This window comes from Mandrillus leucophaeus, unplaced genomic scaffold, assembly GCF_000951045.1.
Source record: "Mandrillus leucophaeus isolate KB7577 unplaced genomic scaffold, Mleu.le_1.0 Scaffold11, whole genome shotgun sequence".
Taxonomy (NCBI): Eukaryota; Metazoa; Chordata; class Mammalia; order Primates; family Cercopithecidae; genus Mandrillus; species Mandrillus leucophaeus.
In genome coordinates, this window is record NW_012099209.1 from 199,280 (window position 1) to 211,354 (window position 12,075).

General features: G+C 56.8%; 1 protein-coding gene across 2 annotated transcripts in view; it reads right to left on the minus strand.

Annotated features, from left to right (window-relative positions):
* Positions 1-271: 271 nt before the first annotated feature.
* MED26 (mediator complex subunit 26) overlaps positions 272-12,075 on the minus strand; it is a 54,396-nt gene continuing 42,592 nt past the window's right edge. For both annotated transcript variants that reach the window (XM_011989895.1, XM_011989887.1), the window contains exons 2-3: positions 2,737-2,811; positions 272-2,067 (exon numbers count right to left, since the gene is read on the minus strand). In XM_011989895.1, coding sequence (XP_011845285.1) covers positions 412-2,067; positions 2,737-2,802 — 1,722 coding nt within the window. In that variant the 5' untranslated portion in view covers positions 2,803-2,811 and the 3' untranslated portion in view covers positions 272-411. The remainder of the gene's footprint in view (positions 2,068-2,736; positions 2,812-12,075) is intronic.

Sequence of the window (12,075 nt, forward strand, 5' to 3'; positions counted from 1 at the left end):
GGTCTGGGATACTCACCTCAAGTGCCTCTTTGGTAATGGGGTATTTCTCCAGGCTGGAGATGACTTCCAGCACCGCCACCATGTTCCGGATCTGTGGAAATAAAGAAAAAGCCATTTGTCAGGTTCCTGCCCTTCTCCCCTGGGAGGCTGGGACACCCTACCCCAGCCTGCTCCAGTCTCTCCCCAACCCCAGAGCAAGAGGAGCTGGCAGCACTGAAGCCCCCACTCCATGTAGTCTCCTACCTGCTCCCCAGGCCAACCTGGCACCCAGTGCTCATCCTCACCCGCTGTCCGCCGGACTCCCCGAGTTCCCAGCGCAGGAGGCAGCTGGGCCCCGGCCACCCGCCCACCTGCCTGCCCGCCCGCCCGGCTTCTGCAAGATGGGAATGCACTTCGTGGCTGACGGGCCGGTCAGTCCAAACAGACATAAGGCAGAATGTTCAAGCGCCCGTCATCGCCGTGCGGATCAAGCGATATGCACTGCGTCCAGTCATACCAGTTACCCTGTGTGTCCTGACACCCGTTCACCCCCGGCCACTGGCTGGCCTGGATTCTGTCGAGATCGTCCTGTGTGATATCCCGGGTCAGCCCGGGGAGGTCTGTGGGCGGGCTTTGAGGCACCAGCACGTGCAGCTGCCTGGCCCCTTGCCGGGTGCTCTCCTCCTGCTTCAGGTACTCAGACATGAAGTGGTGAGCCCCCGGGGTCTGCGCGCCCGACGATGAGAGCAGGCTGCTCTGCCGGCTCAGGTAGGACTGGATGATCTCGTTGCGTGACAGCTCCTTCCAGTTCGTCTGTTCAAAGGGGCTCTGGAGGCTGGCCTTGGCCTCCTGCTTGTCCAGCTCTGTCCTGGACTGCTGCTCCATGTGCACAGGGCTGTCTGCCCGCACTGGCTCTTTCTGGGTCAGAGGTTTGATCTGTCTTGTCATGGGGTCAAAGGTGAGCTTCCGCTCTTTTAACCGGACAGGCTTGACGCCCGCCTCAGCCACCTGCCCGTCCAAGTTAACCGTGTAATCTCGAGGCCGGTACCTCTTCTTCTTTTTACTGTCCGAGCCCCCTGAGGAGGCAGCGTCACTGTCCGCCTTGGAGGAGTCTGGGGAGAAGCCCGCCCGGGACAGGAGGGGCTCGGCTGGGGACAGCCCTGCCTTGCAGCCTGGCCCCGCCAGCCGCTGGTGGCTTTCCGGCTGCTCAAGCCAGCGCACTGGGCTTTCCGCACTGGGCAGCAGCTCAAGCCGCCGTACAGGGGGTGTGGACGGCTGTGCCAGTGGAAGCGGTGACGGCACCTGTGTGGCATCGAGCGCCTGGGGCCGCGGTGAGGGGCTGGGCACGGAGCCCTTGGGTGCATACAAGCTCTGCTGCCGGGCAAAGGAGCCCTCATGCCGTGAGTTCCGAGGACTGAAAGAGCAGCGAGGGGGCCCCTTGGGGTGGGGAGGCCCCGGAGTCTCATCCACCCTGTCCAACTGCTGCAGCACCGAAGCCTTTGGCTGCAAGCAGGGTCCAGGGGGCTTGCCCAGGCCCGGGGAGCTGGTGTGCGGCCGCACAGCGTTGATGGGGATCTTGCCACTGTGCTTGTCATTCTCGCCACGCTCCAGGCGGCCGCCCTCTGGGCCTGCATGCCCACTGCCATCCAGGGAGCCGGGGAAGCTCTCTGGACTCCCACTGATGCCATTGGTAGGGAGGGGGGATGAGTTGGGGACCAGGGGGTCGTGGCTAGCTTTGGAGACCTTAGGTGGCGGCCCTGGGTGGCCGAGGTCACGCTGGTCACCCCGGCGCTTGCGGCTGCCCAGCCTGTCCAGCCGCTGCCCGGGCAGCCTCTGGAGGTCATTGCGGCTCTTCAGGTCATGGATGCTCCTGGGCGGGCCAGCCGCCCCCACCTCCGGCCGGCAGTTGTGTGCACCCCCGTTGGCAGAGCCAGTGGCCCCCGCCAGCCCCCGCAGCGCTGCCTCATGCTGGTGTGCTGGCTCGATGAGCTTCTGCCAGCTCCGCAGCAGCTTCTTGGCCCGCTTGGCGAGCTCCTCGTTCTTGGTTTTCTTGCGGACGTCGTTGATGAGCTTCCCAAGTCGTGTTTCCTACAACCAGAAAGAGAGATGATGACATACTTTCGGGACAGGGACTTCCCCATGAGCTGAGCCAGAAATGGTGGGAAATGGCCCTGACAATGAAATGACCTGGTTCCCACTGAGCCCTAAACTGCCAGCCTCCCTGGCACAAAACTCCTGGGGATTTCCGGTCCTTTGTGACAATATAAATTCTCAAACCTAGTCCCCAGACCTTCAGGGTCCCAGGTGGCTTCTCAGCAGTGCTGTCCCGCAGGCTCCTGGTGCCAGGGGGCTGTGGACTGTCAAGGCCACTGTAAGGACACTGCCAGGGAGGCTTTCTGGATGAGAGGGTGCTGTGGCCAAGGCGGCAGCACAGAGGGTCTGCTTCAAGTGGAGGGTTGGGGATGGCGCCTCTCACTGGAGCCTCCCCCAAGCACACCTCTCCTGATGTCCCCATGTCCCCACGTGCCCACGTGCCCATGAAGTGTGCTGGGCATGCAGGATGGGATTAATGCCACTTGGTCACTGCAGTGGCCACAGGAGAGCAAGATCACGGGGCACAAGCTGTGAGGGCACACCGCCTCTCTTGGTCCTCTGAAGCAAAGACACACGCTCCTAGAAGCTGGGGAAGGTACTGGGTTGGTGCCGTCCCCTGTCCCCCATTCTGCACTCCCAAATGCGGAGGTCTGGGATACTCACCTCAAGTGCCTCTTTGGTAATGGGGTATTTCTCCAGGCTGGAGATGACTTCCAGCACCGCCACCATGTTCCGGATCTGTGGAAATAAAGAAAAAGCCATTTGTCAGGTTCCTGCCCTTCTCCCCTGGGAGGCTGGGACACCCTACCCCAGCCTGCTCCAGTCTCTCCCCAACCCCAGAGCAAGAGGAGCTGGCAGCACTGAAGCCCCCACTCCATGTAGTCTCCTACCTGCTCCCCAGGCCAACCTGGCACCCAGTGCTCATCCTCACCCGCTGTCCGACCTCCTCCAGTGTGTGGTGTGCGGTCTGCTCCAAACCCTCCAGTGTACATGGTACATATCCACCCACCTGCTGAAACCCAGGATGCTTGTGAAACAAGAGCTGCTCCTGATACTTAAAATGACCTCTACTCTGCCATCTGATGGGAGTGGGAGAGGAGACACTGAAGAATTCATCAAATAAAATCCACAAAGCTTAAAAGATCAATACATAGGCTGGGCGCGGTGGCTCACGCCTGTAATCTCAGCACTTTGGGAGGCCGACGAGGGCGGATCACGAGATCAGGAGTTTGAGACCAGCCTGGCGAACACAGTGAAACCCCATCTGTACTAAAAATAAAAAAATTAGCTGGGTGTGCTGGCATGCGCCTGTAGTCCCAGCTGCTCGGGAGGCTGAGGCATGAGAACTGCTTGAACCCGGGAGGCAGAGGTTGCAGTGAGCCAAGACCACGCCACTGCACTCCAGCCTGGGTGACAGAGCAAGACTCCGTTAAAAAAAAAAAAAATTCAATACATAATAAACCAGTCAATTTGAATCCAAAGACACCATAAAGAGAGCAGAAAGTCACAAAGTGGGAGAAGGCATAGACCACAAGCCCCAAGGAGCTGTATCTGGAACACACAGAGAATGCCTGTGCAGCAGTGCAGCTGACCAGGAGCCCAGCGCACAGTGGCTACAAGACAGGAACAGGCACTGTGCAATGAAATGTCAGCGCTAATGCTCAGCTTCTCAGCTTTATCAATAATTAGGAAAACTCAAACTGAACCCACAAATGGCTATATGATACACGCACCCCACTGACAATACTAGGTACTTCTAGGGGTACAGCCGACTTTGGGAACAGCTGGACTTTATCTGGCAGAGTGAAACATGAACACATCCCATGACCGAGTAATCCCACCCTTTTAGGATCTTGCTAGGAGCCACACCTTGTTCTAAGCACTTCCCACACATTACTAACTCCTTTAATTGTTACACCAAGAATTCCTACCGCTCAACCGCCACCTCCAGCAGCTACAGGTTTCTGGTGGGCTGGCTGGCAGGCGGGAACCCAGGGGCCCTGAGGAAACCACAGTGAGTAGATTACACAACTCCCCCCCCACCCCCACCCCAACATGATAAAGGAGTTAAGCAGGCACATGATACAAATTAAAACAGCGTAAAAGGGCACACAAGGAAATGGGCATCTCTGACCCAGCTACTGTAGCATTACCTTGCATTTTTTCCCAAAAATATCCCTTGTGTATACAGGTGTATATATCTACACTTGTCACATATTTTAAAACCAAACTGACAGTGGTTCTTGCCTTTTCTGACTTAACATCAGCAATGTCTAGCCTCAAACAGAGCCCTTCATTTGGCTCACCATCCCTTCCAGAGTGGGGAAGGCCCGACTTGAATATTGTGGGACACTTAGGCACTTTCGGTTCGCCATTACAAAACAAGGCTGCAACTGATGGCAGTGACAGACTTGATTCTGGGCTAATGCACAGACAGCTGTGGGTGAGCCGCGGCTTCACATCCATGCAGGGTGGTCACCTCGCCCCCAGGGAGGCTGCAGGCCACATCCTTGCCAAGACTGCGTGGCATGAGTTTCCATAACACGTGATTGTAAACTCAGCATCTTACACAGCACACATTTATCATCTCAGGCTCTAGGGCTCAGAAGTCAGGTCTCGGTCTTACTGGGCTGGGATCCTCTCTGGAGGATCCATTTCCTGCTCCTTCAGGTGTTAGCAGAGTTCAGCTCTTATTTATTTATTTTTTTGAGACGAAGTTTTCCTCTTGTCGCCCAGGCTAGAGTGCAATGGCATGATCTCAGCTCACTGCAACCTCCGCCTCCTGGGTTCAAGCAATTCTCCTGCCTCAGCCTCCCGAGTAGCTGGGATTATAGGCGCCCGCCACCACGCCCAGCTAATTTTTGTATTTTTTTAGTAGGGATGGGGGTTTCACCATGTCGAAGGCTGGTCTGGAACTCCTGACCTCAGGTGATCCACCCTCCTCGGCCTCCCAAAGTGCTGGGATTACAGGCGTGAGCCACCGCGTCTGGCCAAGTTCAGCTCTCTACACTGCAGGAATGAGGCCCATTTTCTTGCTGGTTGTCATCCGAAGCCATTCCCAGCTTCTGGAGGGCACTGCATCCAGCTCACAGCCCCTCCCCTTATGCCAGCTACAGGCCGAGTTCTCGCCCGGCATCTCTCTGACCCAGCCAAGATAGGTGCCATCTCTAAGGACTCCCTGACTAGGCAGGGCCTGCTCAGATGATCTCGGATCATCCCCCCATCTCCAGACTGTTCCCTTAGTCACATCTGTCATGTACAGTACCACATGCCTGGGCTCCAGGACTAGAATGTGGACGTCCTTGAGGGCTGTTAATTCTGCTGGCCTCATGGATTCTGGCTTTTCTACTCTTCTGCCCCACTTCCAGGGCAAGGCAGCCACTGCCCCTCCCTCCCTTCCCCTGTGTTGTCTCCTCTGGGTGTAAAGTTGCAGAGTGACCACAGAGCCACGACAGCAGTCCCTGCAGAGCTCCCACAAAGCTGCCCCTCTGCCAATGGGCCCATTTGCTCCTTGGCAACAACGGCCTTGCAATGTTCTCATTCAGGGCTCCAAATGACCCTGAAAACCCTGCTTCAAGCTGCATCATGGTGGGGGTGGGTGGGTGATGAGAGAGGAGATGCAGTCCTGTCCGCACTCCTCATGCAACGGGCAGGGATCAGTGCAGGGGAGGACTACGCCGTTAGGAGGCCAGTCCCAGACAGATAGCAAGGCCAACCACACCCTGGCCCAGGCACTCCAGCACCGACTCAGTCCCTGGGCTTGCCACATGGCTTCACCTCCACCCTGTTGACCTCACCCTGGTATATTTGGAGCCTTGGTTCCCCACATACTCCTGAAGCAGCAGTCCTTGCAGAGCAGAACACTGCCCAGGCCCAGCTAGCCTAGTGGCACAAAGTGTTCTTGTCCTTGGGCAGACACCATCCTGCTGCCAGAAAGGAGGGAGGAGACAGAACACCTGGGCAACCCCAGGGTCTGGCACTGAGCTGGTGCCCCAGAAATCACTGCTGAACCAACAGCCAGCCCCAAGAGTCTCCTGGAAGTTGTGTGGGAGCTGGGGACACCAGGCGAAGGTCTGAGGGCCCTGTGACTGGGTATCCTCACCCCTGGCCCCTCCCCTGCCTCATGAACCATGCTTAAGTGTGTGCAGAGAGGCCTTGAGCCTCTAGGAGCCCCAAGGGAAATGCTACATCCTTGGCAGTCCCCTTTCTGTCCCCAGCGTGTGAGCCGCTCACCTGAGGAGTAGAGGAGCCCGTCTGCTGTACCTGTAAGGTGCTAGAAACCTACAATCCTACGCCATAAACAGATGAACTCTGCCAACACCTGGCAGGGCAGGAAACGGATCCTCCAGAGAGGAGCACAGCCCGCTGCTGCCTGGATCCCAGCCCAGTGAGACTGGACCTGACTTCTGAGCCCTAGAGCCTGAGATATTAAGTGTATGTTGTGTAAGACACAGAGAGAGGGTGAGTGCCCAATGCGGCCACTCCCCGGAGCCAGCAGAAGGCAGTCAGTGATGTCAGCAGAGCTAAGGATGGGGGCAAGATGAGACTGTCCTGCCCTGCGACCTCTGGGGTCTTGATGTCAAGCAGCCTGAGCACTGTGTGGGGAGAGCCACCTGGGCATTCCAGACATAGGCCTCCCAGGCCCAGGAGGCAGACACTGAGCAATGCAGCGAGGAATCCCTGCAAAGGGACTGGCCCGGACCCCTTGCCCTCGAGCCCAGGCACACTGAGCCAGAATGCTCCACAGAGCCTCTTTATAGATGGCCACGGTCTGTCCCAAGGAACACTTAGCACCCAATTGGTGTTGGTCCCATAGGAGCAAAACATGAGCTGACTTCTGACCCTGGCCCTGGGGACCCTGCCTTAACAAGCAACTCACCCCCTACCCAGGAGTGGCAGGTCTCCCACTCTCACGGAGGTGGCCCTGTGGGTGGCAGAGGCACCAGGACTTGTATGTGGCTGAGGGGAGGCTACCGCTCTGACTCCAGGCCTGAAGTCCAGCATGAACCCTCAGGGCAGGGAGGCAGGCCACAGGGTGAGGGCAGCACCTAAGGTGGCCTCCCAGGGAGGTCAAAAAAGGATGTAGCAGAACGAGCTGTGTCCACCTGGGCTGGAGACTGACCTCCATGCTGAAAAGCAGAAAAGAGCTGGAGAAGAATGGGTAGGGAGCTGGCCAGACAGCATCAAAGCCTTACGGCAGGGAAGGGGCCAGGGGTAAGGACATCGGGAGGAAAAGCAGACCAAAAAGACCCAAGGCGGCTCCTTCACAAGCTGTCTTCTATGCCCCTTAGCCACTGCCCCCACAGACCACCTGCCCTTGCCCTGTTTCTGGGATGCCCTTGGCACCTGTCCATCTATCTGGGGAAGTACACTACATCCTAATCTCAGCACAGACAGTTTTGACTCCACATGGGGAGCCACTCCAGATGACAGCCTCAAAGGATGGCTTTAGGGCAGCTCTTCGGGCTTGCCAGGGCCACGTCTGTGGCCCGATGGCCAATTGCAGCCTCTTGCTGTCAGGAATAGCCTGGCACATCTGAGGCCCCCTCATCCTTTGGATTCTCCCTTGGAATTTATTCCCAGTCGAAAAAAACCTCTCAAAACACCTGCCAAGTGGCTTTCCCAAAGCGGCAGGAATCCCATCAGGAAGTGCAGCCTCTCACTTCTCCACTAGGGACCCCTCAATAGATGCAGATGGGTCTGACCTTCCTTAACCACCAGCGAACACAGGCGTTGCCTCCCCTTTCTACCAACACAACTGCCCCTGCCCACTTCACTTGCTTCAGTTTGGCCTCTTCATTGCTGTGGGAAGTGCCTGTGAAGGGCGAGGGTGTTGGGTGGGGGTGGGGGGTGTCGACAGCAGAACCTCCATGTAGCTACTAGGAGAAGGGCAGGGGTAAATGCAGCAGGAAGCACTCTGGAAGCAGGTGGGACCTCCCTGAGGTGCCTGCTCCAAAGGCAGGCAGGGCAGGAAGTTAGCAGGTGGGACCAGGTGTGGCACAGGTATACATGTAGGTCCAGCCCAGCCGCTGGGGACATGAATGTTGATGGAACTGACTCCACTGTCACACCGAACATTTTCAGGTCTTAGAATGGAAATCCATGAGGCATGATCAGGTACACATAGGCCAATAGGAATGTGAATGTTAATCTCGTCCTTCTGGAATCTCAGAGAAATGAAGCGGGGAGGCCTGGTCTCAGGCCACAGGCATCACAGCTAGCATAGATACCGAGGAAGAATGGTTTGCATCCAGGCAGAGGGTGAACCGGGGACCACCAGCACAGCCCTCAGCACACAGGTGCCCCACACCTCAGGGATTCCCCAGGAACACACGGATGGGGGCGTGGAGGGGACAACTTCTCACCCAAGACCACAGGAGGTCTGGCTATCCCAGGGCTCTTTTGTGGTCATCCTTCCATATGAGAACTTAGAAAGGCTTCCACGGGCGTGGTAATGTGCACCTGTAGTCCCAGCTACTCGGGAGGCTGAGGCAGGAGAATTGCTCAAACCCGGGAGGCGGAGGTTGCAGTGAGCCGAGATCACGCCACTGCACTCCAGCCTGGGCGACAGAGCAAGACTCCATCTCAAAAAACAAACAAATGACAAAAAAAAACACACAAAACACCCAAAAACCCAAAACAAAACAAAACAAAAAAGGCTTCCAGAAAGGCTGGCACCTTTGTCCCTTGAGAGCCCCACAGCCTGTGCTAAGCCACAATTCCAGCCGGCCCAACGGGGAAAAGGGCCGGTCAACCCAAAAGAAAAGGGAAGAAAGAAGGGGGGCCGGAAAACCAAAAAAAAAACCCGAAGGAAGGGCCCGCAACCCCCAAAAACAACCCGGGGTAAGACGCCTGGAGCTGCATGAGACACCTCATTCTCCCACACCCTGGGAGCAGTGGGGAACCCTGTGTGCGACTTCGCAGCATGCCACACTCTGTGTGAGCTATTAAAGACCCACCACGCAGCCTCGTCTTTCAGTGACATGTTCCTGAAGAAATAATACAATCTGGAATTTGCTACAGAAACATCCCGTAGGGTGAGTGACAGGAGGGGGACAGGTGAAACAAAGTCACATGGCTGTAAGCAGCTATCTACTGAAGCAGGATGGTTACCTTTCTCTACTTTTATGCTTGAAATTTGTCACAAATAAAGATGAGAAAATACATCTATTTCCTAGCATTTGTTTGGGAGAGTTCACCGATCTAGAAGGACTGGCAGCCATCTAAAGGGGAAGTGAGCAAATAGCTGTTTCCACCTCCTCATACTGGCTTCGCTGTCCACTGTCTGGCCCCTGAGTGAGGCAGAAAGGACCAAGGGCTAGGTAGGATGCCACCTCCCTCCACGTGAGCCTGCCTCAAGTCTCGAGCCTCCTAACTGATTCGAACTGCACAACACCAGCTATCTGGTGAGACCTGAGGAGCCCCCCACCAAGCTCCCCTACCCTGGTACTGGGCTGCTGCTTAACAGACTTGGTACGGAAACAGCAGGCACCCCTGGGGCTGGAGAGGGGAGCTCTGAGTGCCCGTGCCAGCTGTCCACCCCGGTCCAATTCTCAGGTATCCTCATGCCTCTCTTCTAAAGGAAGCCACAGAGAGCCTGAACCAGGGGTACGCGCTAGGTCGACAGTTCCTTCCTGCAGGGAGAGGCCTGACCTGCACCAGGAAGGAGCCCAGGACAGCCACCACCACAGAGAAGACAGACCCTCAAGTGGCCCAGACCAGGAGGGAGGAGTCGGCAAGAAGGGGCGGGGGCTAGGTCACTCTCTCCCAGAAGGGGAGAAACATAACAACGAGCCAACAGTAACCCAGGGAAGGGACAGCCGTCACTCCACACCCTGCCCAGCCCCAGTCAGCACTGCCTCCCTCCCATCTGTGATCCACATCCTATGGCTCTGGGCACAGCTGAGTCATACATAGGACATGGCCACTCAGAACTTTCTTTCCATGGTTTCCCCCAAAGGCCAGCCGGCAGCACTCCTCTGTGGCCCTGTGAAACCCAGTGATACCTCTGACCTCTCCAGAGTCCAGAAGACTAGACTCTTCTGAAAACCTACCTACGACAGGGCACGTGGAATCACCTTTCAAACCAAACTCCTGTTGGCAAATATTTTAATTGGGCTGCGGCATGTGTCCGAGTTTTTCTCCTGTGAAGAGGATCACTGGGTCTGAGTGCAAAGCTGGGGCCTGCTCAGTGGAGTGGACCCGCTACTGACCAGCCTCTTCCTTGCTTTATTACAGGGGTGCGTACGTAAAACCCCCAGGCCTTGAGTAATTACTGCTGGGGATTTCCAGCCCTGGTCTGAAACAAGGAACTGAGACTGAGTTTTGAGTACCAGCAGCCCCTCGGCTTGCCTCTCCATTTTCTCCACATCTGAGCTAGTCCCACCCCGCCTGAGATCCCCAGCCTCTTGGGAGTGCAGCTGTGGTGGCAAAGGGGAAACCCTGTGCTGCCCAAGGTCTGACCAACCCATAGACCCAAGGGTGCCGAGCCTGGACAGGCCCAAAGGGGCACAACTCGCACAGGCCCATCACTGGTGGGTTGCCCTTGGGCCAAGTTCTTTCACTTCGTCCTCATGAACGCGCTCTACAGATAAGGCAACTGAGGGCCAGGAAGGTAATGGAGGTCCCTGGTAGACCACACAGTTAGAAGATGGTGAGGCCTGGCCTTCCACTAGCCTGACATGCCTACGAAACACACAGGGCCCATCTAGTGCTTTGAGTGGGTGGGGTGAAGGGTACCAGGTGCCACTAGCCTGTGGTGATGTCAGCACTCTGCAAAGACTCTCCTGGGGTGCCCCTGCAGTGAAATGCACAGGTTACAAACAGTTCCTTGAACCCACATGGGGCCACCTCCAAGGTATCCGTGTTGTATCTGCCTTGCCCCCAGGATGCCTGAGAGGCAGGGCCAGGGTGACCCAGGCACGCAAGGGCCACCACAGCAGGACTTCAGATGGCACTGGAGCCCGCTCCCCACCGGGCTGGCCCCGGGAACAGCGCACATGGAGCACGGACTGCAGCAGTTCTGTACTCCCCCACCTCAGTGTCCGGCCAGCCTTCCTGACCACCCTGGACAGTGGGCAGCACTGCCCTGGCAGCCTGTGGGCCCGCACCCGTGCCCCAGAGCCCACATAACCTGCTCCTCGGGTTCAAAACAGCCCCCGCTGAGGCCTCAGTGGCAAAGCACCTGTAAAAAATGGTTCACTTTTAAAACCAACAATGGGGAAGTTGTCGGTTTTTTTTTTTTTAATGCAGAATGGTCTAGACAGTAATTTACAAAAACTACTTAGCTCAAAAGACTGTGGAAGTGTTCATCAGCAAGCAAGCTGTCCTTCCAAACCCAAACACGCCACAGATGGCACCCAGAAGCAGACAGTCTGCCTTCAATGTGCTAAGCATTCTAATGCCGTCCGCGGCTGAGTCACCTCGCCCACCCCCCAACCCCCAACACACAGTCGTGTCTGCTGAGGACACACGGGTGAATCAAACAGGGCTTTGCTGGGAGAGTGTGTGTCTGTGATTTGGTTCCCGCCACACGAAGTCTTCCTGCTTCTGACAAATTCTGCACATGTTCCTAGGCAGCTGGGAGCCAAACTGCCTCTAGTGCAAGTCAGTGCAAGAGGCGGCACCTGTATCCCCCGAGGGGTGCTGCTGCGCTCCCCCTCGGGCAGTCGTCACCCTGCACTCTCCGCTCAGTCTCTTGGGGCTGGTGCAGGTCCACCAGGCTCTGCCTGGTGAAGGCACTTTCCTCTGAGGGGACCTCATGGGAGCCTCAAACCCCAGGGGCAAAGCCTCAAGTTCACAGCTTCTCAGAGGAAGAATGACACTGGGAGGAACAATGATGGGAGGGTGCATGTCTCAGCCACAGCCACCAAGTTCACCACTTGAAAAACACTTCCTGCTGGGGCCCTCCTGCTACTCCCAGGAGCAGCCGGCCACCTGAGTGGTCTGTCACGTCCATGTGGCCCTCCCTGTCCTGCAGCCAAAGCTCCTGTAATGCTTGCT